The sequence below is a fragment of the Dreissena polymorpha genome, chromosome 1 (genome assembly GCF_020536995.1).
Source record: "Dreissena polymorpha isolate Duluth1 chromosome 1, UMN_Dpol_1.0, whole genome shotgun sequence".
NCBI classification, from domain to species: domain Eukaryota; kingdom Metazoa; phylum Mollusca; class Bivalvia; order Myida; family Dreissenidae; genus Dreissena; species Dreissena polymorpha.
Window position 1 is genome coordinate 166,573,529 of NC_068355.1, and position 27,766 is coordinate 166,601,294.

Below are 27,766 nucleotides of genomic sequence, written 5' to 3' on the forward strand. Positions count from 1 at the left end.
GAAAAGTTCAGATCTATTTAAAACATTATAATATTTATTGATAGATGTTTGATTTAACACATTAAAAAAACTTTCATTGTAAATAACTTAAAAAATATTATCTTAAACCGCTAAGGTCATGGGTTTGCTTTTTAGTTTACCATCCTTCAGTGATCCTCAAGTGTGTACAGATCATGCCTCTGGAGTGAAGACCGTAGCTTTATGGATACTTGTTTTTCGTAAATGTATATAGTGAAAACTTTCAAAATCTTATCTTAAATCGTTAGAAAAGTCCGCCTAGCGATCGGAAGGTCACTGGTTCGATGCCCACTGTGGGAGTATTCTTTAGATTTCCCCCATAGACACTTAGTACCGGTTGTAAGCCCAGGAAACGGAGTCGAGAGCGTTTCAAATAAGTCTTATCCTTTCTATGCAATCGAGCTAAAATAAATAGGTTTAAACTAAAACGTAAAACTTAGCAAATTGTTATTTGGCATGTAACGTCTTATGCTGGATACACAAAGTAGTAACAAATTGAAGTCGCGAGCGGGCCGTTATTTCTGCCTGGCGGGCCTATATGACCATATCGACCCATGGGCTGTATTTTCTTATCTAAAAAGAATCGGATCGCATACCTTCAACTGAACAAACAATTATTAAGCGTAGCACACAATTGGGATAATTCAAATATTGATGCAACTGAAACTGAACTGAAGATTAGATTGATGGGACTATTTGAGCTTGAACAGAAGTCATAATTAAACTCAATTTGGTAAACGAAACGCTTACCTCATTGACATCTTAACGACAATGCTTTTAACCAAAAAATACACCAAAAGGCACTTCTATTTTCTATTTGTCCGTCCTTTTATCTAAATTTATTGCAAACCTGTCCAATTTATTGAAAACATTTTTATTTGTGAGCTTTTAATAATGCAGACGCAATTTTGCAAATCAGTATGGCTTAGCTACAGTAGGAACCGTAACCCATAACTGCCTGTGTGGATAACTGCAGTAAAATTTAGCAGACGACAAATTCTTAAAGCGTTTGCTCTAACCACTTCATCTGCCTGTTCTCACTGGTACACTACATAGTGTGTATTAAGCAGCTTGTAAGACAACGTTGACCAGTCTAGTGTTTATCATTGAAATCTGTACATATTGGCTGCTTTCAGGGAAAACGGGGCTTAATGCATGTCAAATAAGATAAACCTGTGCACACTGATCAGCTGTATCAATGATTTGAAAAAACACACATATCGACCTGTGCTTTAAATCACACTTTTTATAAAATTGAATGGGTTGTGGTCATTTCAAACTTGCGATATGAAAAGCTATAACGTAATTTTGAAAACTGAGTTGCGTCTAAAATTATACAACAGCGAACAAATTCAGTGCCTCCAGCGCTTTGATTATCAAATGCTACGCATTTTACCAAACAACGCGAATTCCAAAATAACCTTTGGATTCGTTCGATGCTTTAAACATGTGTGACTGTTAAATAAACCACCACGTCCGAGTTGTTGTCTCTAAAATCTAAAGAGTCTAGCTTAAACTAGCGTGTTTCGTCACGGAAATACGTCACACGAGAAACGTCATAACTGGCATAATCAATTGAAGGAAAACAACAGTACGATAAGCTAGTTCGATGAAGGAACGAAAACGTATTATATGCAATATAAACGATAACACACGGTAGAGTTTGGCCGGACGTCTATTATCGGCCCTAGCCGCATTATAGACCGATGGCCTTTCCAAAGACTATGTCGGCAGCGGGCATATAATAGACGTTCGGCCCAGCTCTACCGTTGGTTACTGTCTGATTAAAACATGCCAATAGGTTAAAAACTTGCAAAGCCCGCAGGGGCCAATTTATTTAAGAAGACTTTTATATTTAAAAACGATAAACTAACAAAACCTTCTCTGAAACCCTAAGAGTTAGTTGTTTATATTTGGTGTGTACAATTGAATACTTTTCTAGTTCTAAGTTTTTTTTTTCATTGTGTCCCTGGGCCCAAAACTTACTACAGTGTCGTATGATTTATTTATACTTAGACAGTACATAAGATTAAAAATTAAAAATTAAAAATTAAAATTTCTTTACAAAATCTGTTCAAGTCATGTCCATGGTGTCAATATCGGCCCCACTCAGAGTTAAACTCCGATACAAAATTCACTGTTATTACACAAACATCACAAAATCTATACTGTATAGGTCGGTTTCTTCATGTTTCAGTTTAGCAACATAGGATCTTAGGCCCTGTTGTTTTATGACATGTATCACCAAAAAATAGTGAAGGATTCATTCCTGTTTTGCAAACGGCTTTTTACTTTTTCAATTTCTAAAATATATTATGTATGTATATTTTACATTTAAAGCAATACGTTAAATTATCAGACAGTGGATTGACAGGAGGTTCAGAGCACACGGAGCACGGCTTTTTTTCTATATTTACAAGGTTATTACTCTTTTTTATCGGAGCATAACTCCATAAGTATAAGTATTAGAGCACGTAGGAATATCTTTGGTAGTATAAGGTAATTTGTTTATGTCAATAAATTGGTCACTTAATCGAAAAGGCTCGTTAACATAGTTGCCTTACATTACCAATCCCTTATATCTTACTGTATGTTTCAAAAAATAAATATTTTTATTTTATGCTTTCCGGTGGTTTATAGAGAAATATCAGTGAAATAAAACTGGTATTTCACTGTTTGAAACATTGAAAAATAATAGTGAAAAATAACGATATTTTTCACTGTTTTACAGTGAAATGACATCATTTTTTCGACGAAATGACGTCATAAATCCCGCGACATTATCCAGTTAAACTCTTTACAATGTAAATAAACGGTGAAAAAAGCATAAAATAAAAAGAAAAGTTGTTGAAATCGATGGAATATCGATTTTATTTCACTCGCGCCACTCGTGAAAATATTATTGTATATGATCACTCGTGAAATAAAATCGATATTCCATCGAATCCAACAAAATATCTTCTATCATTTCATCAAAGATTTAAAAGTATTTAGTGGATTCTTAGGAAACTTCATATTATGAAATTGGACTGTGATAAGAGGTGGGTACGTAAATGGATTCATTTACCTTTTGTTTTATCATCTTGTTGAATGCCTAACGACTAGTATAAAATTTATTGGAACGAAATTTCATGTATCTATTAATATAGTGCATTTAGATTTTGTTTATTCGATTATAAAATAAACGTGTTTGTTTTCCTAACCTTGAATGTAAATATCGCACTAATGGGTTAACTTGATACTCAATTAGCATTTTGAACTTGCAGTTAGATCTCTTGACAGATAACTACATGTATCTGATTTTCAGAAGTTTATTCCTGCGTAAAGCGTATGTGAGATATTCACGGTGAGTTTTTGACCATTTTCACAAAGTTTTAATTTAAAATTATATTATGGTCTTCAGAAAGTTGAATCGCTTTGTACTTTTGAAATCTGTTTACATATGTGCATTTTTTTTAATGGAAACATAAATAAAACTGGATTCCAAATCACCTTTACCGCGAGTGAGACGAAATGTAATGTACTAGCAGGATATTTCTTTCCTCTGCGTCCATACCCACTAGTTGATCAGTGGCCGATGAACAATTTGAAGGACCTTAGACGGTTGTCGTAAATGCAATATAAACATTATTATATGACCATGTATTATGTTATTAATGTCAACTGGGTTAGTTTTTATCCTATACCACTGTACTAATTTGGATCGTAGAACATAACTTGAAGTTGCGAATGACGCCTTACAGTACTAACGTATTTGTCGCTTACAGCCGGTAACTAACCTTCAGTGTGAATTTCCAAATCGCGCCGTCTTATCTTTAGTGTGATAGAATCCGTAACAAACGAATACGTAGCGATCTGAAAGTCTAAAGCACTGGAACATTTAACTGGGGACGGTCGTGGTATGTGATTGTTAATTTTCGTTTACGTTTTTTACCAAAATGCTTTGGCTGTATTGTCTGAATTTGCGGACCCAACATGGTTGTTATACAACAAGTTAAACATCAGCTTGCAATGTTTAAGTATGTCCACATCTTTTCAACGATAACCATGTTCCTTAGAAAACAGAAATTAAAACGCTTACATTTAAGACTTAAATTCATATTAATAATAGCATTCACATTCATTACGATGATAAAAACCCTTAATAAACTTAATATAATCAAAATGTATACACATATACTTAGTTTGATACATACAACTAATGTAAAACATAAAACAATAAACTGGTGTGTATTGCTTGAATAAATTGAAATATATATGAAATATAGTTTTAATACCAAATAATAAACTTATGAAAAAACACAGCATTGTAGGGCCCGCGAACTTCCGGGAACCTTTACAACGTGTACATGATGAAAAGATATTGGATACCTATAACATATGTACTTAAGTACGACACTTATATCAGTGAAGACTGCTGCTATCGTTTCTGGTAGTCATGTACTTTGCATACAGTGCTTCCCATGATTTCCATTCCGAGCTTTCACAAGACATAACACGAAAAATGTGATAATGATATGACACGTGGAAAGAAACAAGAAAATAAATGTATTCCTATAAATTCCATACATACAGTTCTTGGACCAGTTAATCAAGGCACTGTAAAGTCTTAGTCGTATATCCGCTCAGCGTTGATATTTGTCCGAGAGCACACTTTTATTTAATTGGTGACACTTAAGGTTTCTAGTAATGAACAGTAGGCAGAATTGTCGACATAAAACAGTTTCACAAATTCGTTGTCTGGCCATCACCAGCGGAAAAAAAGAGTTCAGCAAAAAGAGTATGCAGTCGCTGAATTCCCGAATATATATTTAATTTACGGCATAAATGATAAAAACCAACCGCCGCGCAGAGATATGACTAGGACCAGCATAGCTGGATCAAATCCCTGCCGCCATAACCAACCACGTGATGATAGTCGAGCCACGTGGTACACTTATTTTCCCGTTGTTATTGCTTACTTTTTTTATTTAGGTATTTTTTTTATTATGCCTAAACTTATACATTTTCAAAGTATAAAGGAATATGATAAAAGTTTTCATAATAAATACTTAAACAAAATAAAATCCTACCAAAGTTGGTAGGATTTTCTTGTGATGGCAGAGATTGTATGTGAGAGCATGGAACGACAACTTAGCGTGTAGATTGGGTAACAACATCCGCATACAGGCGCCGCATTATGATTTGACTTGGTATAAAAACCGGAAAGGTTTTCAAGGTATAATAACCTAAGCTGTCTGTGATGATCCACGTAATCTTTATGCTTCTTTTAAAGGGATCTTTTCACGCTTTGGTAAATTGACAAAATTGAAAAAAGTTGTTTCAGATTCGCAAATTTTCGTTTTAGTTATGATATTTGTGAGGAAACAGTAATACTGAACATTTACCATGGTCTAATATAGCCATTATATGCATCTTTTGACGATTTTAAAACCTAAAAGTTATAAAGCGTTGCAACGCGAAACGATTGAATAATTTGGAGAGTTCTGTTTTTGTCGTTAAATTTTGTGAAACTACGAAGATTGCTTATATAAAGTATTAAATACGTCCATTATGTGTACTTGGCGGAATAGCTCAGTAGGCTAAAGCGTTTTTACTTTAGGACTCTGGCAGGACTCCAGGGGTCACTGGTTCGAAACCTGGTCCGGGCAATGTTCTTTTCCTTTTTTTAATTTTATTCTTGATTTTTTACTGGAGCTTTTACGATCCAATGTTTACATTTATCGATATAAAGCTTTCAATGAATAAGTTAAAAAATGCCAAAATCTGTGAAAAGGCCCCTTTAAATATACAAGTATCACCTGAAAATAAAGAAATAAATACATTTTGAACATGTGATGTATTATTTGTATATACTTTTGTTTGCACAATCCGAACTCATGAGTTAATAAGCATGGTTAGTTTATTATAATTTACAGTTATTGAATAAATATAAACAACGTTAAACACGCAAAACAAAAATGTCATCCTGTTTTCTGAGTTTAATGTATGAGTGATGTTTTGTAAACAAAAGAAATGGGAGATATTAAAAACATTGGAGATATTTACTTGTAGCATTTTAATAGTCATAACGGTAGTTTCTAAAATGAACATTTAAAGGGTTACAGTATGCCACATACACAATAACTTTCATTTAAACTTAAAAAGCTAATCCTTTGTGTTCATTTTTTGTTTTATTTTGTTGTTATACTGGGCAATGTACAAGTTGTAACAGTAGAAACTACTATAAGAAGCGGTATTTGTAGCAGTACAGACGGCGCAACACCGAGTATTAGAGAACGTTTTTGTTATACTTATGGTCATATTTCCTCGTTAAATTGTTATTATTACTGTTTGATTGTGGTTGCAAACCAGCAACTTTACTGTCCGTTCCTCCTTTAATTCCATGGAATTATTCCGAATATTTATATAATTCAGTTATTCTCAAATGCTGGTCGTTGACAATAGTTGTATCTCGATCCATCCATTTTCCTCTTATTAAGTTTGTTCATTTGTGATAGAGGCCCGACTGTCTCTTTTCAGGTAATGCCATTTAATTCTACATATCTCTTTTAATTACACGAAGTCTCCTTATGCGTAAATATCTTCTTCTCTTATCTGCCAAGTTTGCTTTTTTCCAATGTGATTGTATAACGAGTTAAGGTAGCGCACCCGTAATGGGCACCTATCAAAATATGATCTAATCTATTATTTTCTTATTCAGCATCATTTCACTGAACTACATGCGCACTTTTAGGAAGTCTTTCCATGCTTTTTAAAATCATATACTGATTTTTTCAAAACCAACCCCACACTCGGCTTTTGTCCAGTGTATGTGCACCCCTGGGGTATATGAAAGTTCCATAATTCACCCAGATTTCCAAATATAGACATGCAGATGGTGTGCACAGATGCAGTAAAGGTGTTTAACGTTTAAACAAGATGAACAAAAGTTTTCTTATACAGACATTTATTTTTTATAACTTGTTATCTATGGAAAAGCGCCATGAAATGTAAGCGGTTTCAGGCAAGTAGAAATTGGGTTGGTTAAAAACAAAGTGTCATAAAATTCAATATAGTATCATTTAAGTAATATTTTGAACTTAGTTTTTATAGATACACTATATACAGCAAAAATACCAAGAAATAGACAGATTTACAGTTTACTTTTTGAAATAAAAATAAAAATGCAACATGCATGGTTCGTATTTTCAGCAGTAAATCACCCAATTTAGCCATAACGTTGTTTTAATTTTACAAATTGAAGAATATGCATACAAATTGCAACATATTGAACAATAAACATAAATATATACCATATTAAATCAAATCACGTTAGAAAAGAAATAAAACGCGTCGCAAAAAGTATACATCGTCGGCAGGTTTCGAACCTGCGCGGGAATATCCCAAAAGATGTTTAGTCTATCGCCTTAACCACTAGGCAACGGCACCGTATATCAGGCTATTCAACCTTCGAAGAAATCGCGGGTAATCATGAGGGGTGCGCTACCTTAAACAAATACTTGTTGAATAGGCAAACATTTTCTCTTCTCAAACATGCTCTTCCATCTTTAGAATTTCAGCATTACATAAATTAAAATTCTGTTTCTTTATTTATATTTCAGGAAACTAATTATCTTCCGTGTTGGCGGCCATTTTGGATAACATGAAAAGAAAGTGTAGTTTTGGAATGAATTATTGGATTTACCACAGTCGTTTAAGTCTTATCGCTACGTAAATATAACTGTGAGAGCAAGATGAAGTTAACGGCTGATTTAGTTACGAAGCGTAAGGATACTTTACGGAGGTTGCGTTACCTTAACGGTATTTTGAGCAACTTGGTCATGGAGTTTTTAAAGCGGACTAAAATTGGTCTTCCTTCTAACATCAGGCCAATCCCCTAGAAATGTCTATGGAAAAAAAGGCCAAGGCAACACGGAAGTGGGTTGTTGCAGAAGATTAACACATCTTTTGGGTGTAATTTTTTTCTACATATTTTAAATCAAAATCTACCCTTCTTAAGATCTATTTAACCACAGCACCGTCTGGTATTGTCTTTATTTTATTTCAGTGTTCCCCCTAATTTTCACGTACACTTTAGATTCATTACATTATTCGCGATATCTACGCCCGATTGCTATCACGAAATATCCGGATCGCGATATAACTTGTCGGGTCATTCATTTATTTACATATAAATAAGTAAAGTTTGGGGACGTCATTAAGCTACAGTTTGTTTTTGCATAACTTATTTAAAAGTGCAATAACTATATTTGATATTCAGTGACGCGTTCTCCACAAGAAAAGCGTGGGCTTTATCATATTTGAATGTTGATTTAAAACTTAGAAGCGCAGAGAACGTTGAGATATTTTCTAATGGTTAGACAATGTGTGGTGCATTTTAAGAAAATGTGGCAAATAATGCTATGACCTATGTCAAAGCGTATTATTACTCTAATGTTACAATGTACATTGAGTACAAATGTCAATGTCATGAATAAATCATCGTTTAGTTTATAATTATTAAATGCCATTTTATCATAATCAATATATAAATATATTAGAGTTCTATGCATATTATTTATTAATTCATCATATTATAATGATTACCTTTGTCATCAATTTTATTTTAACTCTCAAGTTTTCGCGACATTTCCCTTTTCCGCCATCTTGAATGTTTATTATTATATGACGTCATTCATTGAGATAGTGATTAGTCATATGATGTCATTCATTGAATTGTGCGTATGACGTCTTCTTACTACGAGTATAAATAGGGACAAACTGTCGTTTGGCTTCAGTACCTTTTGGGCACTCGTAGAGAACGGCTGTGTTGGACAAATGGATTTTCAGGTAGATAACTTGTGATTGTGAGGCTAGCGATTAGACAAATAATAATTAAAGAAACATAGAATGACTTGTTAATGTAAACAAAATAAATATTTAAACTTATTCAATATTGTTATTTTTCTTTGCTTCAACTAGTTATTTGTGGTGTTGGCGCCGTCTGATGGCCACCCGACGGACCGACATTACATTGGTGATTGGTGTCAGAAGTGGGATTAAGTTTATAGGTAACTGACCCACGAAAACGATGTTTTATACTTGCTTAAATGTTTAATTTGTGACAATGTGTTTTTTTAAACAAGCTGATGTGCTACAGAGTACTGAACAGTATAGAATCTCCAAAATGAAATGAACACAAAGCATTTTGTTGTTTATTAATTATGACAATGAAAACCAAAATCTTCTGCTGTTGTGTCTGGTCTTGCATGGTTAGACTGTTCCCATCACGGATCGCTCTTAAATTAGCAATATAATTGTTAAATATATAACATCCATTTCTCACGTTTTGCTCTAAATATCAAACAAATTTGTAGTTTTTTTTTCAAGATGGAAATGAGATCACATAGAATAATACAAAGTCCTAGATTGTGTCGAAATAGTGACGATAGAAATGTTGAAAGTAATTTAAACATGTATCAGTCAGGTGGTAGTACAACTATTCATGAAATTGCTACAGCAGGAGTTAGTCAGAATGATAAACAAAACTTTAAAGGTTCGATAAATGAGCAAATTTTGTCAAAATTGACAATGTTAGATAGTTTGTGTAGTCGCATTGAAAATATGGATTCAAAACCTGACAGAGAGATATCATTTAATCTTGATAAAAAATGCATGGTGGCCATAATTTTATCGAACCATTTTCAAAATCGGCTGAGATATCATTAAACCGAATGATCAGAGAAAGTTGCATGAAGTTTGGACAACAAATGCATCTCCTAGAGTAACTCAGAATAAATTTGTACGAATCAATGTTCTGAGCAAATTTCATTAAAATTAAACTATTTCGGTACTCAACCGAGATATTATAACAAAAACGATTCTTTGTCAGTTTCATGAAGATTGTAAAAAATGTAATGTTGAGTTTTTACAGGGAATCACCATGTCCATTTAAGACGTAAAAACTGCCTGGCGGCCATATGTTCAATGGACCGGATCAATTTCCAAACTCGGCCAAAATATATATACAAATATGCTTCGACTACGTTTCATGAAGAGTGGGAAAAAATACATCAAAAGTGTCCATAAGCTTTTGCTATAAATCGGCTTATTAAAAGGTTTTTACCTCGATACCATTTTGCTTATTAACATAGTTTTTACCCCCATACCAAATATACCACTCGTCAGATATTTCATTTGGAAACATTTTCCGACAAAAGTAATGAATATAGGAAAAACATGTGACCTCTAGTAAACAAGGCAAATGTTGAATACGCACGGCTGACAAGCCACCATGAAAACGTTGCGCTCTGGGGAGCTAAAAGTAAGAGTAAGAGTTTGTTATTATTTTTTTTAGGATAAATTCAACAAATTATGCAGATAGATATTTGTTCAATGCTCGACGGAATTAGTTTTTAAATTTATTTAGCCATTGTTTTCAGTCGTATTTTAATTATTCAGACTATTCTACATACATAATACAGGATTGCTTAGAAATAAAATAATGTTGTATTTTATGAAATTACCACGTCATGTAAAAATGGGTTTCATGCCACAGTCTTCTCTGAATCTGCCACAATCAGGAGTGTACTATTTTGTAAGCAACGTCGTCTAGTGTTCCTCTACACAGTTTCTTCAATCTATGACGCTCTGGTCAAAGCCGGCAACGCCATATGGTTACATGATTTATATAAAATTGTATATGTAATAATTTCAAAAATCTTGACTGACACCACTTGCGTCAGAGATTTTGTTATGCCCCCCTTCGAAGAAGAGGGGGTATATTGCTTTGCACATGTCGGTCTGTCTGTCGGTCTGTCGGTCGGTCCGTCCACCAGGTGGTTTCCGGATGATAACTCAAGAACGCTTGGGCCTAGGATCATGAAACTTCATATAGGTACATTGATCATGACTCGCAGATGACCCCTATTGATTTTGAGGTCACTAGGTCAAAGGTCAAGGTCACGGTGACCCGAAATAGTAAAATGGTTTACGGATACTAACTCAAGAACGCTTAAGCATAGGATCATGAAAATTGATAGGTAGATTGATCATGACTCGCAGGTGACCCCTATTGATTTTCAGGTCACTAGGTCAAAGGTCAAGGTCACAGTGACCCGAAATAGTAAAATGGTTTCCGGATGATAACTCAAGAACGCTTAGGCCTAGGATCATGAAACTTGATAGGTAGATTGATCATGACTCGCAGATGACCCCTATTGATTTTCAGGTCACTAGGTCAAAGGACAAGGTCACAGTGATCCGAAATAGTAAAATGGTTTCCGAATGATAACTCAAGAACGCTTATGCCAAGGATCATGAAACTTCATAGGTATATTAATAATGGATGGCAAATGACCCCTATTGATTTTCAGGTCACTATGTCAAAGGTCAAGGTCACGGCTACCCGAAATAGTAAAATGGTTTCCGGATGATAACTCAAGAACGCTTATGCCTAGGATCATGAAACTTCATAGGTACATTGATCATGACTGGCAGATGACCCATATTGATTTTCAGGTCACTAGGTCAAAGGTCAAGGTCACGGTGACCCGAAATAGTAAAATGGTTTCCGGATGATAACTCAAGAACGCTTATGCCTAGGATCAAGAAACTTGATAGGTAGATTGATCATGACTCGCAATTGACCCCTATTGATTTTCAGGTCACTATATCAAAGGTCAAGGTCACGGTGACCTGAAATAGTAAAATGGTTTCCGGATGATAACTCAAAAACGCTAATGGCTACGATCATGAAACTTCATAGGTACATTGATCATGACTTGCAGATGACCCCTATATATTTTGAGGTCACTAGGTCAAAGGTCAATGTCATGGTGACCCGAAATAGTAAAATGGTTTCCGGATGATAACTGAAGAACGCTTATTCCTAGGATCAAGAAACTTGATAGGAAGATTGATCACGACTCGCAATTGACCCCTATTGATTTTCAGGTCACTACATCAAAGGTCAAGGTCACGGTGACCTGAAATAGTAAAATGGTTTCCGGATGATAACTCAAGAACGCTAATGGCTACGATCATGAAACTTCATAGGTACATTGATCATGACTTGCAGATGCCCCCTATAGATTTTGAGGTCACTAGGTCAAAGGTCAATGTCATGGTGACCCGAAATAGTAAAATGGTTTCCGGATAATAACTCAAGAACGCTTATGCCTAGGATCATGAAACTTCATAGATACATCGATCATGACTCGCAGATGACCCCTATCGATTTTGGGGTCACTAGGTCAAAGGTCAAGTTCACGGTGACCTGAAATAGTAAAATGGTTTCCGGATGATAACTGAAGAACGCTTATTCCTAGGATCATGAAACTTGCTAGGTACATTGATCATGACTTGCAGATGTCCCCATATGATTTTCAGGTCACTAGGTCAAAGGTCAAGGTCACGATGACCCGAAAAAGTAAAATGGTTTCCGGATAATAACTCAAGAACGCTTATGGCTAGGATCATGAAACTTCATAGGTACATTGATCATGACTGGCAGATGACCCCTATTGATTTTCAGATCACTAGGTCAAAGGTCAAGGTCACAGTGACAATAAACATGTTCACACAATGGCTGTCACTACAACGGAGAGCCCATATGGGGGGCATGCATGTTTTACAAACAGCCCTTGATTATAATAGTTTTTAAAGTTGAATATTTTTGTACTTTTAAATTTAGGGTACGCGCGTGCTGGAACAAATCTGTTAACGGGACATATAAGTTGAAAGTTACCTAAACAGAAGCATATATTGTGATACAACATTTAATTATATACTAGGAGAAGATGTCTTTCCTCTACGTGACGCCCATGTCCAAAAGCAGTTTAATGGCCAATACACAATGCGATTACGGACCCTGATCGGTTTTAGTTAGAACAATTTGTATTCTAGTCGTATTACATGACCATGTATAATACTATTGAATTCCACTGCACTTATTCATATCTTATATCAAATGACAGTAAACAGCTTCGCCCTTAAATAGGCGACACGAAAGGAAATCATTTAGTGTTGTTCTGTAACTGCAATGTAGGGGCATTATCAGTGCAAACGAGTGAGGTAAACATATTTGAGTGGCAAGTTTAAACTTTAATTGAATTTCTACTTTTAAGATACTTTTCTCTTCGTATAAAGTAATTGCGTAGTTTTTACGTTTCTGCGTTCAGGTGTATTTAAGTTGTGTGTTAAACAGCGATGTTGTGGTGATATGATGATATAAGTTGTGACGATATACTTTGCTCCAGAAGTTGCAAATGACAACAAATAATACCAACGCATTTGCCGCATGACTAAACCTTCGGTGTTTCTTCAACACTTTCCGAATCGGGCCATCTTATCAACAGTTTAATATTATCCTTCTTAGTTTGTTAGCGTACGCACAGATATCTGAAAGTATATAGCATTAGAAAATTTAACAGAGGACGATCGTGGTATGTGAAAAAGATACGTTTCCTTAACATGTTTTACCAAAATACATGAGTTTTTTGCCTGATTTCATGACTCCAATTACAATCGTGATGCATCGACTATCTCTGTCATCCTCCACAAGATACGCATACGCCTAGGATCATGAAACTTCATGGGTAGATTGATCATGACTCGCAGATGACCCCTATTGATTTTGAGGTCACAAGGTCAAAGGTCGAGGTCACGGTGACCCGAAATAGTAAAATGATTTTCTGATGATAACTCAAGAACGCATATGCCTAGGATCATGAAACTTCATAGGTAGATTCATCATGACTTTCAGATGACCCCTATTGATTTTGAGGTCACAAGGTCAAAGGTCAAGGTCACGGTGACCCGAAATAGTAAAATGATTTTCGGATGATAACTCAATAACGCTTTTGCCTAGGATCATGACGCTTTATAGGTACATTGATCCTGACTCGCAGATGACCCCTATTGATTTTTAGGTCACTAGGTTAAAGGTCAAGGTCACAGTGACAAAAAACGTATTCACACAATGGCTGCCAGTTCAACGGACAGCCACTATGGGGGGCATGCATGTTTTACAAACAGCCCTTTTTAAGATAGCAGCTTCATATTTGGCATGCATGTGTATCTCATTGAGCTGCACATTTTGAGTGGTGAAAGGTCAAAGTCATCCTTCAAGGTCATTCTTTAAGGTCAAATATATGGGGACTTAGTGTTTCACAATCACATCGCTTGTTTTAAAATGCTTTAACCCTTGTAGCTTCGGGAAAGTGGGGCCAGTTGCACCCCATTAAAATCATTTGCATTATAGAAGGTTACATGCCCTGTCTGTGTGTCCAGATTTCATGTGCGCTCTGTAATCAAAAGCTTGTGAGGATTTTAACATAACTTTGGTTATTCACCATGTGTCACAACTCCCATACTTCTCAGTGAAAGATTTAGGTTACAATTCAAGGTCAAATATGAATTAAATTCTCTGATTCGAGGCATAATTCACATCCTGTGACAATCCTTGTTTTAGTTTTGTTACAATTTGTGAAATCAAGTATAAAACTATTGTATAATTTGCAGCACTTTATGACTTTTTTAAACTTGTGTGAACAAATACACTAAGACTTAATTTCATTTATGATATGTATTGTCCAATGTGAACTCTTGAAATTAAGAAGTGGTATAAATACTTCACACAAACACTTCAAATGTAAATTGAATGTAGTTATAACATAATTCTTTGAAAACAAACTGTTAGATAACGCGCAGTTTTTTAAGCCATGGATCAAATGTTAATATAACAATTTTGACATAATACTGAGATAATACTGAGAATAATCACTTGCCTGTTCATGGGGACTGTTCATGGGCGTTTCTATAGTACATAAAAGAGTTTCTTGTGCAGGCAGCCAATGGGGTTGCTTCTGATAACAGTACATCATAGACAACATATACAACATGTGAAGTAATATCCTTGTTTTCTTGAAAGCCATTAATTTGACACAGTTGGTGGTGAACATTCCTCCCTTGTAAAAGCGCTAATCAAGAGAAAATTAAAACTTTATTAAGATACTGGGTAAGCTAGGTGCATGATGGTCTTTTTGCGGTTGTCTTGTCTTTGAACATGATAGTGGGCAGGAATAATGAAGTGTTGTTCTTGTTTTTTTAATTGCTGGCGTAATTGTATCCTGCATCTTTCGTAGGTTCTATTTAAACACTGGAATGTGTAGCCTTTTTACAAAGTATACTTGTTGATACAGAATCTCACTATCAGCTTTTTTAGAAGATTAGGATCCAAAAAAGTGTAATCACAGTGTGCATAATTAAGCTATCCTGTTGCATTGATTGGTGTTGGTGTCCAAAGTTACAACGCTATCATGTAAATATACATAAAACAATGTTAAATTGCTGTGAGTGACAAACAATTGTAAATCAAGGTGACAGGAAGTAAAAGTTGAATGAAGAATGAAGAAAAGACATACATGTAGGTCAAAAGAATAACTCATTTGTTTCATGCAGAATCTGCTTTTTTGATGCAGGCAAATAGCAGTTTACTTTTTGTTGTCATAACCACACAGATTTGTAGCACCAATTTGATGTAAGCTACAAACATCCTGAGGAATAGTTTGTTTATCATGAGGAAAAGAGGCATAATGCATGTGCGTAAATTTTCGTCCCAGATTAGCCTGTGTTGTCTGCGGAAAGTGTTGTCACAGATTAGCCTGTGAGGACTGCGTCGGCAAATCTGGGACGAAACTTTACTTCGCACATGCATTAAGCCCCTTTTTCTCAGAGTTGCTCATTTATTTTGCGCCCATTTCAGGCAGTGGTTACCTAGGAACAAGCTGGAGCCCCTGGGGGTGGACTCAGGGCTGGATAAGAGCAAGCTGCTGGAGAACAAGAAACCCAACGTGTGGAAGGCTGTCCAAAAGGCTTACGAGAAGGCTATACTGCACAGGTTTGATATCAACCCTTTTCAGCTAGGAAGCAAAGTGAAAATTGCTATATGCAACCAGCATAAAAAGAACAGCATGTGAGTAACTCGCAGTCTGTTCATGTTTAATGTTGTTTTTGCTGCTCATCTTTATTTTAGGGTTAAAAATGAAGGTTCTAAAACTGAAAGTAGTAAGAAAGGTTTTTAATTAAGTTTGATTTTCTAAAGGACTACAAAGTCATACCTGAGTTGTGAAGGGTTAGCATAGAAACATGAGTTTGTTTCATCTTTCATTAAGCATATTTGCCTTGTTCAGTGCTTAATAATATCACAATTGTTGGTAACTTTGCTGGATCTATTTAAAAATGCACAGTTTTGTGAGTAATGGGGGTAGGGTGGTCTCCCCCACTGGGATGATTAGAACATCAGACACATGGAAAACATGCTCACAAACTCAAAGATGTAAATGAGTGAGATTGGATCAATGAGTTAGGCCTGATGTTGATGTTGATATAATGTGAAATCTCCATTGATAGGGGATATTTTCTAGAAATGTGTTCTTTTCACTTTTTTGATGAACACTTTGTATTAAGGTATATTTTAAAGTATTTTATATATAATGGAAGAATATTGCGAAGTTTGTTATAATGCTTCTAGAATTATGTACTTAATGTTGAGATTTTACTTGAAAATCTTTGGTTATCATGGTGACTATTCTCACCATCATGTTCCAAATATATCAAGTCAGTTTATGAAGAAGTTGATTGTAAGAAATGTTTAACTACAGATAACTAAAATCTAGGCAAGACCAGCACATATTTTCACAAGTGGAAGGTTCACAGGCCTGTGCTAATTCAGTCCAGGGATGTGCTACCCGCAGTTCTTATTTCAGTACTGGTTTTGCAGAACTCACCATTTGTCAGTACTCATCAGTTGTCATTATTCATCAGTTGTCATTACTCATCAGTTGTCATTACTCATCAGTTGTCATTACTCATCAGTTCAAAGTACCCACCAGTTCCCAGTACTCCTCTGTTCTCAGTACTCATCAATTCTCAGTTCTCCTCAGTTTTCAAGTATTTATTAATCCTCATTACTCAATAATTCTCATTACTCATCAGTTTTCAAATACTCATTTGCATAACTCATCAATTCACAGTACTAATCATTTGTTTGTACTCATAAATTCTCATTACTCATCAATTGTCAAGAGTATTCATCAGTTCTCTTAGCTCATCAATTCCCAGTACTCATCATTTTTAGCTCGGCTGTTTTCTGAGAAAACCCGAGGTATTGTCATAGCCAGCTCGTTGTCTGCCGTCCGCGTCGTGCTAGAACCTTAACATTGGCTCTAAAATCAAAGTGCTGCCACCTACAATTTTGAAACTTCATATCTAGATGCACCTTGATGAGTTCTACACGTCACACCCATTTTGGGGTAACTAGGTCAAAGGTCAAGGTCACTGTGACCTCTTTTTAAAAAATCTGACAAGCTTTCATTTATTCAAAACTTCACCTGCAGCCGAGCGTTGGCACCCGTTATGCTGTGCTCTTGTTTTAGTACTCATCAATGCTCAGTATTCATCAGTTCCCAAAATACAGTTCTCAATACTCATCAATTATCATTACTCATCAATTCTCTATACTCATCAATGTTCAGTACTCATCACTTATCAGTACTCATAAATTCTCAGTACTCATCAATTCTCAGTACGCATCAATTCTCACTACTCATCACTTGTCAATTCTCATTATTTGTCAGTTCTCATAAATTATCAGTACTCATCAATTCTCAGTACTCTCTTATTCTCAGTACTCGATACTTCTTAGTACTCATCAATTCTTAGTACTCATCAGTTTTCAGTACTCATCAATTCTCAATACTCATCGATTCTCAGTGCTCATCAGTTCTCAATACTCATTCATTCTCAGTGCTCTGTATTTTTAGGTGCAGTGTGACTGGAGAGCCAAATCCACTGTCAGGTGATTCCAGTTGTGAAGACTGAACAAGTTCCAATATGCAGAACATTTTGAAAATCTCGATGAAAAATTAATTACAGTTGCCACAACTCAATTACAATGAATGAAGAGATTAGTGTTGAACTGTTGTATTTGCTGAACAGTTCTTTATCAGATACAGCGGTTTACAGCTCAACCTTTTAAATTTAAAAGTGAAAACATTATTGATGAGGATAAAAAAATTGAGTTAAATAGCATTAGAATATTATATAGTGTATGAGAAATATGTGGTGATAATGGAATGCTAACAGATTTTCTGTTCTGAGTGGACCATATTTAATAAAATAACACATTATGCTGTATAGTGTAGGTAGCATACGTAAAATTAGAGCAAAGAAGGGGATTTGTTTAATTAATTAAATTCTGTAACAAATTTTGTTGAGTATTGACCACTAGAGTGTCTTAAGTATTTATTGCACTATTGCTTCTCCTTAGCAGTTGATGAAAACTTGACATTTTATTTCAAATGTTGATTATTTATAGATTAAAGATTTTTGTTGATAAAAAGCTAACATTTCATGACTCGCAGATGACCCCTATAGATTTTCAGGTAACTAGGTCAAAGGACAAGGTCACAGTGACCCGAAATAGTAAAATGGTTTCCGGATGATAACTCAAGAACGCTTATGCCAAGGATCATGAAACTTCATATGTAGATTGATAATGGCTGGCAAATGACCCCTATTGATTTTCAGGTCACTATGTCAAAGGTCAAGGTCACGGAGATCCGAAATAGTAAAATGGTTTCCGGATGATAACTCAAGAACGCTTATGCCTAGGATCATGAAACTTCATAGGTACATTGATCATGACTGGCAGATGACCCCTATTGATTTTCAGGTCACTCGGTCAAAGGTCAAGGTCACGGTGACCCGAAATAGTAAAATGGTTTCCGGATGATAACTCAAGAACGCTTATGCCTAGGACCAAGAAACTTGATAGGTAGATTGATCACGACTCGCAATTGACCCCTATTGATTTTCAGGTCACTTTATCAAAGGTCAAGGTCACGGTGACCTGAAATAGTAAAATGGTTTCCGGATGATAACTCAAGAACGCTAATGGCTACGATCATGAAACTTCATAGATACATTGATCATGACTTGCAGATGACCCCTATAGATTTTGAGGTCACTAGGTCAAAGGTCAATGTCATGGTGACCCGAAATAGTAAAATGGTTTCCGGATGATAACTTAAGAACGCTTATGCCAAGGATCATGAAACTTCATATGTAGATTGATAATGGCTGGCAAATGACCCCTATTGATTTTCAGGTCACTATGTCAAAGGTCAAGGTCACGGAGATCCGAAATAGTAAAATGGTTTCCGGATGATAACTCAAGAACGCTAATGCCTAGGATCATGAAACTTCATAGGTACATTAATCATGACTGGCAGATGACCCCTATTGATTTTCAAGTCACTCGGTCAAAGGTCAAGGTCACGGTGACCCGAAATAGTAAAATGGTTTCCGGATGATAACTCAAGAACGCTTATGCCTAGGATCAAGAAACTTGATAGGTAGATTGATCACGACTCGCAATTGACCCCTATTGATTTTCAGGTCACTATATCAAAGGTCAAGGTCACGGTGACCTGAAATAGTAAAATGGTTTCCGGATGATAACTCAAGAACGCTAATGGATACGATAATGAAACTTGATAGGTACATTGATCATGACTTGCAGATGACCCCTATAGATTTTGAGGTCACTAGGTCAAAGGTCATTGTCATGGTGACCCGAAATAGTAAAATGGTTTCCGGATGATAACTCAAGAACGCTTATGCCTAGGATCATGAAACTTCATAGGCACATCGATCATGACTCGCAGATGACCCCTATCGATTTTGGGGTAACTAGGTCAAAGGTCAAGTTCACGGTGACCTGAAATAGTAAAATGGTTTCCGGATGATAACTGAAGAACGCTTATTCCTAGGATCATGAAACTTGATAGGTACATTGATCATGACTTGCAGATGACCCCTATTGATTTTCAGGACACTAGGTCAAAGGTCAAGGTCACGATGACCCGAAAAAGTAAAATGGTTTCCGGATAATAACTCAAGAACGCTTATGGCTAGGATCATGAAACTTCATAGGTACATTGATCATGACTGGCAGATTACCCCTATTGATTTTCAGGTCACTAGGTCAAAGGTCAACGTCACAGTGAAAATAAACATGTTCACACAATGGCTGTCACTACAACGGAGAGCCCATATGGGGGGCATGCATGTTTTACAAACAGCCCTTGTTTATAATAGTTTTTAAAGTTGAATATTTTTGTACTTTTAAATTCAGTGTACGCGCGTGCTGGAACAAATCTGTTAACGGGACATATAAGTTGAAAGTTACCTAAACAGAAGCATATATTGTGATACAACATTTAATTATATACTAGGAGAAGATGTCTTTCCTCTACGTGACGCCCATACCCAAAAGCAGTTTAATGGCCAATACACAATGCGATTACGGACCCTGATCGGTTTTAGTTAGAACAATTTGTATTCTAGTCGTATTACATGACCATGTATAATACTATTGAATTCCACTGCACTTATTCATATCTTATATCAAATGACAGTAAACAGCTTCGCCCTTAAATAGGCGACACGAAAGGAAATCATTTAGTGTTGTTCTGTAACTGCAATGTAGGGGCATTATCAGTGCAAACGAGTGAGGTAAACACATTTGAGTGGCAAGTTTAAACTTTAATTGAATTTCTACTTTTAAGATACTTTTCTCTTCGTATAAAGTAATTGCGTAGTTTTTACGTTTCTGCGTTCAGGTGTATTTAAGTTGTGTGTTAAACAGCGATGTTGTGGTGATATGATGATATAAGTTGTGACGATATACTTTGCTCCAGAAGTTGCAAATGACAACAAATAAAATACCAACGCATTTGCCGCATGACTAAACCTTCGGTGTTTCATCAACACTTTCCGAATCGGGCCATCTTATCAACAGTTTAATATTATCCTTCTTAGTTTGTTCCGAGCGTACGCACAGATATCTAAAAGTATATAGCATTAGAAAATTTAACAGAGGACGATCGTGGTATGTGAAAAAGATACGTTTCCTTAACATGTTTTACCAAAATACATGAGTTTTTTGCCTGATTTCATGACTCCAATTACAATCGTGATGCATCGACTATCTCTGTCATCCTCCACAAGATACGCATCATGTTTAATGGTCGCCATCTTGGCTTATACTATTTCTTTACCTTTCAAAATGTTAACATTTAAATCAGTAACAACAGTATGTGTTATGCTTAAAGTGAATGTTAAACGATTTCAAAATACTGACATGCTAAACAATATACATCAAGTGAATAGTATATAAATGGACAATTTAAATTTAATTCGATTCCATTTTCGCTAACAAAATATGCAATCTATCATAGCTGAGGGCTATTTTTCAATCTTAGTTTTAAGTTTTAAAAGTATAAAACAAATAAAGCTAAGATTCCTGTATTTCGTGTTGAAGAAAACATATTTCATAAATATAATAATACAATTGTATTACATTATTAACTTCTGTAGATTTTAACGAGTTAATTCCAAAACTAGCAGTATAGAAGAATAGTTAAACGTTTAGATGCTGTTGTTCAAAGATAGGATGTCAACTGATTCCAGATAGGTTGGATGTGTTTGCAGTCACAAAATAAATTTTCTAATGTTTCAATATTCTCGCCGCAGAAGTCACACAAATAAGAGTTAGATTAGTTGCATAAAAAATATTGGTCGCGAAAATTCGATGTGAGGTTATTGTACTTGATATTTGGCATCCATGTGTATCTCAAAGAGCTGCACTTTTTGAGTGGTTTAAGGACAAGGTCAAGGTCAACTTTCAAGATCAAAGGTCAAATATAGGGCTTCAAACCGGCGCAGTAGGGGGCACTGAGTGTCACAAACACAGCTCATGTTTTCTTCTTATTCGTTGTTGCCATGGTCAAACAAACACGTATCCGTATTTTTCATTTAATTTAATTGAAAATTATAGTTAATCAAGACTTTCGTATTTTTTAATCGGTCTGACTTCTTAGCAAACATTACACCACATAAGCTTGTTAAGTTTCGTTTTAAGCTTTACAGACGCTCGTGAGAGTTCACGGTTATGTTCAATAAACGCACCAAAAGCTCATCAATCTACTGCAGTCTACAAAAATACTAGATACACGCCTTTAAAAAAAACGTTTCTTTTCACATTTTTTTAATTGAAAACCATTAGCTTGTTTGTTTGTTAAATGAATAAAAAAAGAGAGCAAATTCGATGTGAGGTAATTGTACTAAGTGTCCCTAAATGTGCCGTCGATTGTTTCGATGTAAGACATAGTTCATGTGTCTTTGCAATTTAATTCCTGCTACTGGAATATGTTAACCATTTAATTTGGAATTTAGATGGTTCGGTTATGCTATTTATTATTTGTTTATTGTATAAATGTCTGTTTTGTATTTAGTTTTGCTGTGAGTTTCTGCAGAAATTATTGTTTTTTAGTTGGAGTATTATTTGTGTTTATTAATGGGTTTTTGTAAGTGATTTATACTTTTTATAGTGTGTTATACATTAGAAAGTTCTTGTATGTATTTCATATATGCAGTATATGTTATCGAAGGAATACAAATCGTGTATTCGGTAATCAAACTGTTGATCGACATACTTAATACTTTGTTCGAACCAGCCTTTATAAAACAAGGTGTTTTTATTTGTGTTGTATTAATATTATTCCATAAAACAGTTTTACAATAGTGTTGTCTTCTAATATGTTTGTGATTTGACTCCATGCTGAGAGATTATTAGATATAAACATATTTAAAAATAGTAAACAGTTTTAAAGGATTCTAATGAAAGGTAATGGCACTGGACTTAGATAAGAGGTTGATGCGTGTATGGATTCTTTGTTGTATCTTCTTGTTCAAAGCCTAACGACAAGTATACAATTAATTGTAACAAAAACTGAATATAAATATTCGTGGAGTACATTTAGAGTTATATAATTCAATGAACACATACACGTTTTGTTTTTACAACTGCGAAGGTGAATATCGCAAAAATGTGTGAAATTGATACTCGTTGAGCTTTGTAAACGTACAGTGATATAGCTTGTAAGATACCTACATGTATCTCACTTTCAGGCGTATATTCCTGCTGCACAGAGTCTGTGAGATATTCACGGTAAGTTTGTATCAATTTTCAAAAGTATTAATTTTCAAGTATAGTATGATCTTTAAAAAGTTTTTTTTTTGTACTTTTGAATTATACTTACGTGTGTGCATTATTTTACTTAATGGAAACTTAACGAAAACTGGATTTAAAATCACCTGAGATAAAATGAAATAATGAACTGGCATGATATTTCTTTCATATACCCACTAGCTGTTTAGTGGCCGATGGACAATGTGAATACGGGCCTTGGTCGGTTGTCATTAATGCAATACAAAAATTATTATATGACCATGTATGATGTTTTTGAAGTCAACTGGACTAATTTTGATCCAAAAACACTGGCCTAATTTGAATTGTATAACATAACTAAAAGCTGTGAACTAGGCTTTATGATACTAACGTTTTTATCGCATACGACCGGTAACAAATCGTCAGTGTGACTTTAACACTTTCCAAATCATGCCGTCTTATCTTAAGTGTAATAGAATCCATCTAACCCCGTTAGATACGTACACGAAGAGTGCTCAAATTCTAAAGCACTTGGACATATAACAGGACGGTCGTGGTATGTGATTGCTAATTTTCGTTAACGTTTTTACCAAAATGTATAGGTTGTATTGTCTTATTTTATTACTCAAAATGGCTGAACTACAATACGTGAAACATTAGCTAGCAATCTTTAAGAATGTGCACATCTTTTTAACGATAATCGTTTTCCTCAGGAAACAGAATTTCAAAGTTTTAAATTCAAAACCTAAAGTCATATAAGCAATAACATAGAAAATTCATCGAATTAATATACCCAGCCAAATAAATTTGGTTTATATGTGGGTGCAATCCCATGATATACGGTATACTCCTTAAAAAAAATAAAGAAGTGTACAGTAATTGCTTTTATGAATTGCAATTCTCATGGTTATTACTTTTGCTAAGAGTATTATATTACAAAACAAACAAAGGGAAATAAGTCTTACTTATAGTATAGGGTTATAGTTCTTGTGCAAGGCAATTGTCCTCATTGATATCTATACATCCATGAAGTTTTATGTTATAGTATCTGAGATATAGCCCTAAACAGTTACAGCATATAATAACAACAATTGTCAGTAAGTCTTACTCAAGAAAATGTTGGTTTATAGTTCGTGTGCATGGCACTTTTTCTAGTTTCCTGCAACACCCACATGCAATTTTATATTGGAACCTTTTATCTGAGATTTAGTCATGAACAGTTTCATCTTACACAAACTACAAATGGTAATAACTCTTATTTTAGAACGTGTAGGGTGATGTTTTTATGAATGGACCTTCTCCTCATTGATATGTATATACATCCATGAAGTATATATCATGTATAAGTTGATGTCTTATATAGTTTCTGAGATACATCCCAAAATGTCTGTGACATAGGGACAGACTGAAGGAATGAGGGACAGACTGACGAACAACGTAATTCTATATCCCAACGCCTTTTGCGGGGGATAAAAATTACATACATTTAGTTGGACAATATTGACGCAAAGCTCCGATCCGCGTTTACTTAACACTATCGGCCGTTTGGAACATAGTTTTAACAAAGTTACGCATGCTTTAAAGGGGTCGTTTCACGTTTTGGAAAATTGACAAAATTAAATCAGTTGTTTAAAAATCGCAACATTTCGTTTTAGTTATGATATTTGTGAGGAAATAGTAATACTGAACATTTACCATGCTCTAAAATATCCATTATATGCATCTTTTGAAATTTTGAAAACTTAAAAATTATAAAGCGTTGCAACGCGAAACGATTGAATAATTTGGAAAGTTCTGTTGTTGTCGTTATATTTTGTGAAACTACGAGGATTGCTTATATAAAGTAAAAAATCAAACTCCCCATAGCATGAGAACGGATGGCCGAGTGGTCTAGGCGGAAGATTTTTTACTCCAGGACTCCAGGGGTCAGTGGTTCGAGCCCAGTTGAGGGTTACTTTTTTTCTTTTTTTTAAATTTGTATTCTTGTTTTTAGTGGATATTTTTAGGACCAATGTTTAAATTTAAAATAAAGCATTTTATGACAAACTTCAATACATGCCAAAAACTGTGAAAAGGCCCCTTTAAAGAAGTCATTATATTTTATTGATTTATTAAAACCGTTCATATTTTCATGTTATATACGGGAACTTTCACATTTTCGAGAACTTTTTGATTAACATGGCAAAGTCACGAGCGAATTTCGCGTTATTTTGTTTTTTCAGTACCAACAAGAAGTATGTCGACACCGTTCGTGATTACATGCTGTATTATGTTGATGATATCTTCAGTCCATAGCCAGAACGCATGCGCAGACTTGGACACTCAGGCGTGCGTGCGCATGCATGCAACGCAACCGGGCCTCTGCGGAACGCCGATTGCTGAATCGGCGTGCCCCGAATACTGTGGAAAATGTAGAATAGCTCTTAAATTGTGTTAACTTAATTCGTTGCCTTGAGACGCACGTCCTTTAGAGCAGGATCAGCCACACAATTATTTCAAAGTTTCTTTTGAAAAAACGTGCCCCGTTCTATATAGTTCTATCCCTATTAAATGTTTCTCTAACGATTTACGGATTGTGTAAGTTATTAGGCATGATTTGACGATTGTTTTCTTCCAAATTTGGAAGATTGTTTAATAAAGACGATCGCATGTGTACTCTTGAATAATATAAAAGTGACACTATTTCAAAAGTAAAATTAATGCTGTTTGTACGTGTTAACGAACGATCGGACTAATGATATTGTTTCACATATAAAAGTCCAATCATGAAAACGCAAACCGACCTCGGATATGTATGATTCAGGCTCCACGCTGCCCCCACAGACAACGACGGTGTTGATGACAACGACGACAAAGCCGTGTGAGGACATCGACACGCTGGCCTGTCAAAAGATGCAACAAAGCAAACCAGACCTCTGCCTCGACGACAGTCTCGCTGAGCTCGCCTGCAAACGATTCTGTGGAAGATGCCGTAAGTCGGAAAACACATAGAATTGTTTGCGATCTTGAATTCGAGCCGTCGAGGTTTTAAAGCCTATAAATACCAACGGTGAATTTTAAACATACGTTCTGATATAATTACATATAGAAATCAAAACTCGACTGAAACAGTATATTTTGTGTTAAAAAGAACAGAAATATAGTTTAAACAAACGACTAAATATGATTAAACTGTATACACATGTACTTAGTTTGAAACATACCACTAATGCGCCGTCAAAAAACAGTTGACGTTGGTTAAAATGTCGCACTGACTGAAATTTATGTTAAATACAACATAGATCAATTAAGTGATGAACAAACTCAGCGTTTTATGGCACATAAATTACGTGGATCCTTCATAGCTTTTGCATGACAAGCAGATATTGAATCTATTTAACTTGTGTGCTAAAGTAAAACACGTATGCTTATGTAGACTGATACTTTCGTTTCTTGTAATCAGTTAGTTCATCTTATATTACTATGTGTTAACTTGCACTTTGCAAACAGTGCTCCCTGTGATTTCAATTCCAAGCTTTCACATGACATAACACGAAAAATGTGCTAAGGATATGACACGGGGTAAGATGGAATATAAAAACATCTTTCTCACTATAATTTCATAAATATAGTTCTGAGTCCAGTTACTCAAGGCATCGTTAAGTCCTAGTCTTATATCCGTACATCGTTGAGATTGTTATGTTCAAGAGCACACTATTCTGTCATTGGTGACACTGCATGGTTCTATAAATGAACAGTAGGCACTGCCAACTAGACAGAATTGTCGACATAAAACAATTGCAAACATTCGTTGTGACCTACACCACAGGAGACAAACATAGTTCAGCAAACGTGTATACAATCGCAGGATTCCCGAATATATTTGACTGCATAAATGGTAGTTACATCTGCATACAGGCGCCACATTATGATGTGGCTTCGTACAAAAACCGAAAAGGTTTCCATTGCATAAATATCCAAGCTTTCTGTGATAATTCAGGTAAACGTTATGCTTTTTTGTTATTTTTTCATATAAATAAACTTGTATCATCTGAAAATTAAGAAATAAATACATTTTGATCATGTTATGTAGTATTTGTACATACATGTGTTTGCAAGATCCGAATTTATATATTAATTAGCATTGTCAGTTTTTAGAACTTACATTTTATTTTTAAATAAAAATAAACAAAGTTAAACATGCAAAACAAACATGTCATCCTGTTTTCGGAGTTAAAAGTGAGTTATTTTGTTTTGTAAAACAAAAGAAATGAAAATATTAAAAAAATTGAAGATAATTACTTGCAGCATTTTCATAATCGAAACGGTCGTTAATTAAACGGATATGAGTTACATTATACTACATACAAAATAAGATTCATTTAATCATTTACATACTAATCATTCTTGTTCAATTTTTGTTGATATACTGGAAAATTTACACGTTGAAACAGTAGAAACTACAATTAGTATTAGAAGATATAGTTGTAGTAGTAATTGTTTAAGAAGAAGTAGCCGATTTAATGATTGTCCTATAACAATCATCGAAATGTGTGGTTTTTGTAGCAGTAAAGTCCAGCAGTAACTGAAGTAGAATGTAATTATCTCACATTTTACGAAACTGATATGTTTGAAAGAATGTGAAGACCGTCTAAACAAAAGTATTGTGTGTAACCTATTTAGCCCATAACATTAAAAATGGTAGAACTG

General features: G+C 35.0%; 1 protein-coding gene across 1 annotated transcript in view; it reads left to right on the top strand.

Moving 5' to 3' along the window:
• The first annotated feature begins 3,912 nt into the window (after positions 1-3,912).
• LOC127859835 (uncharacterized) overlaps positions 3,913-27,766 on the top strand; it is a 29,309-nt gene continuing 5,455 nt past the window's right edge. Inside the window, exons 1-3 of the mRNA XM_052397358.1 lie at positions 3,913-3,917; positions 25,300-25,488; positions 25,881-26,048. Coding sequence (XP_052253318.1) covers positions 25,314-25,488; positions 25,881-26,048 — 343 coding nt within the window. The 5' untranslated portion in view covers positions 3,913-3,917; positions 25,300-25,313. The remainder of the gene's footprint in view (positions 3,918-25,299; positions 25,489-25,880; positions 26,049-27,766) is intronic.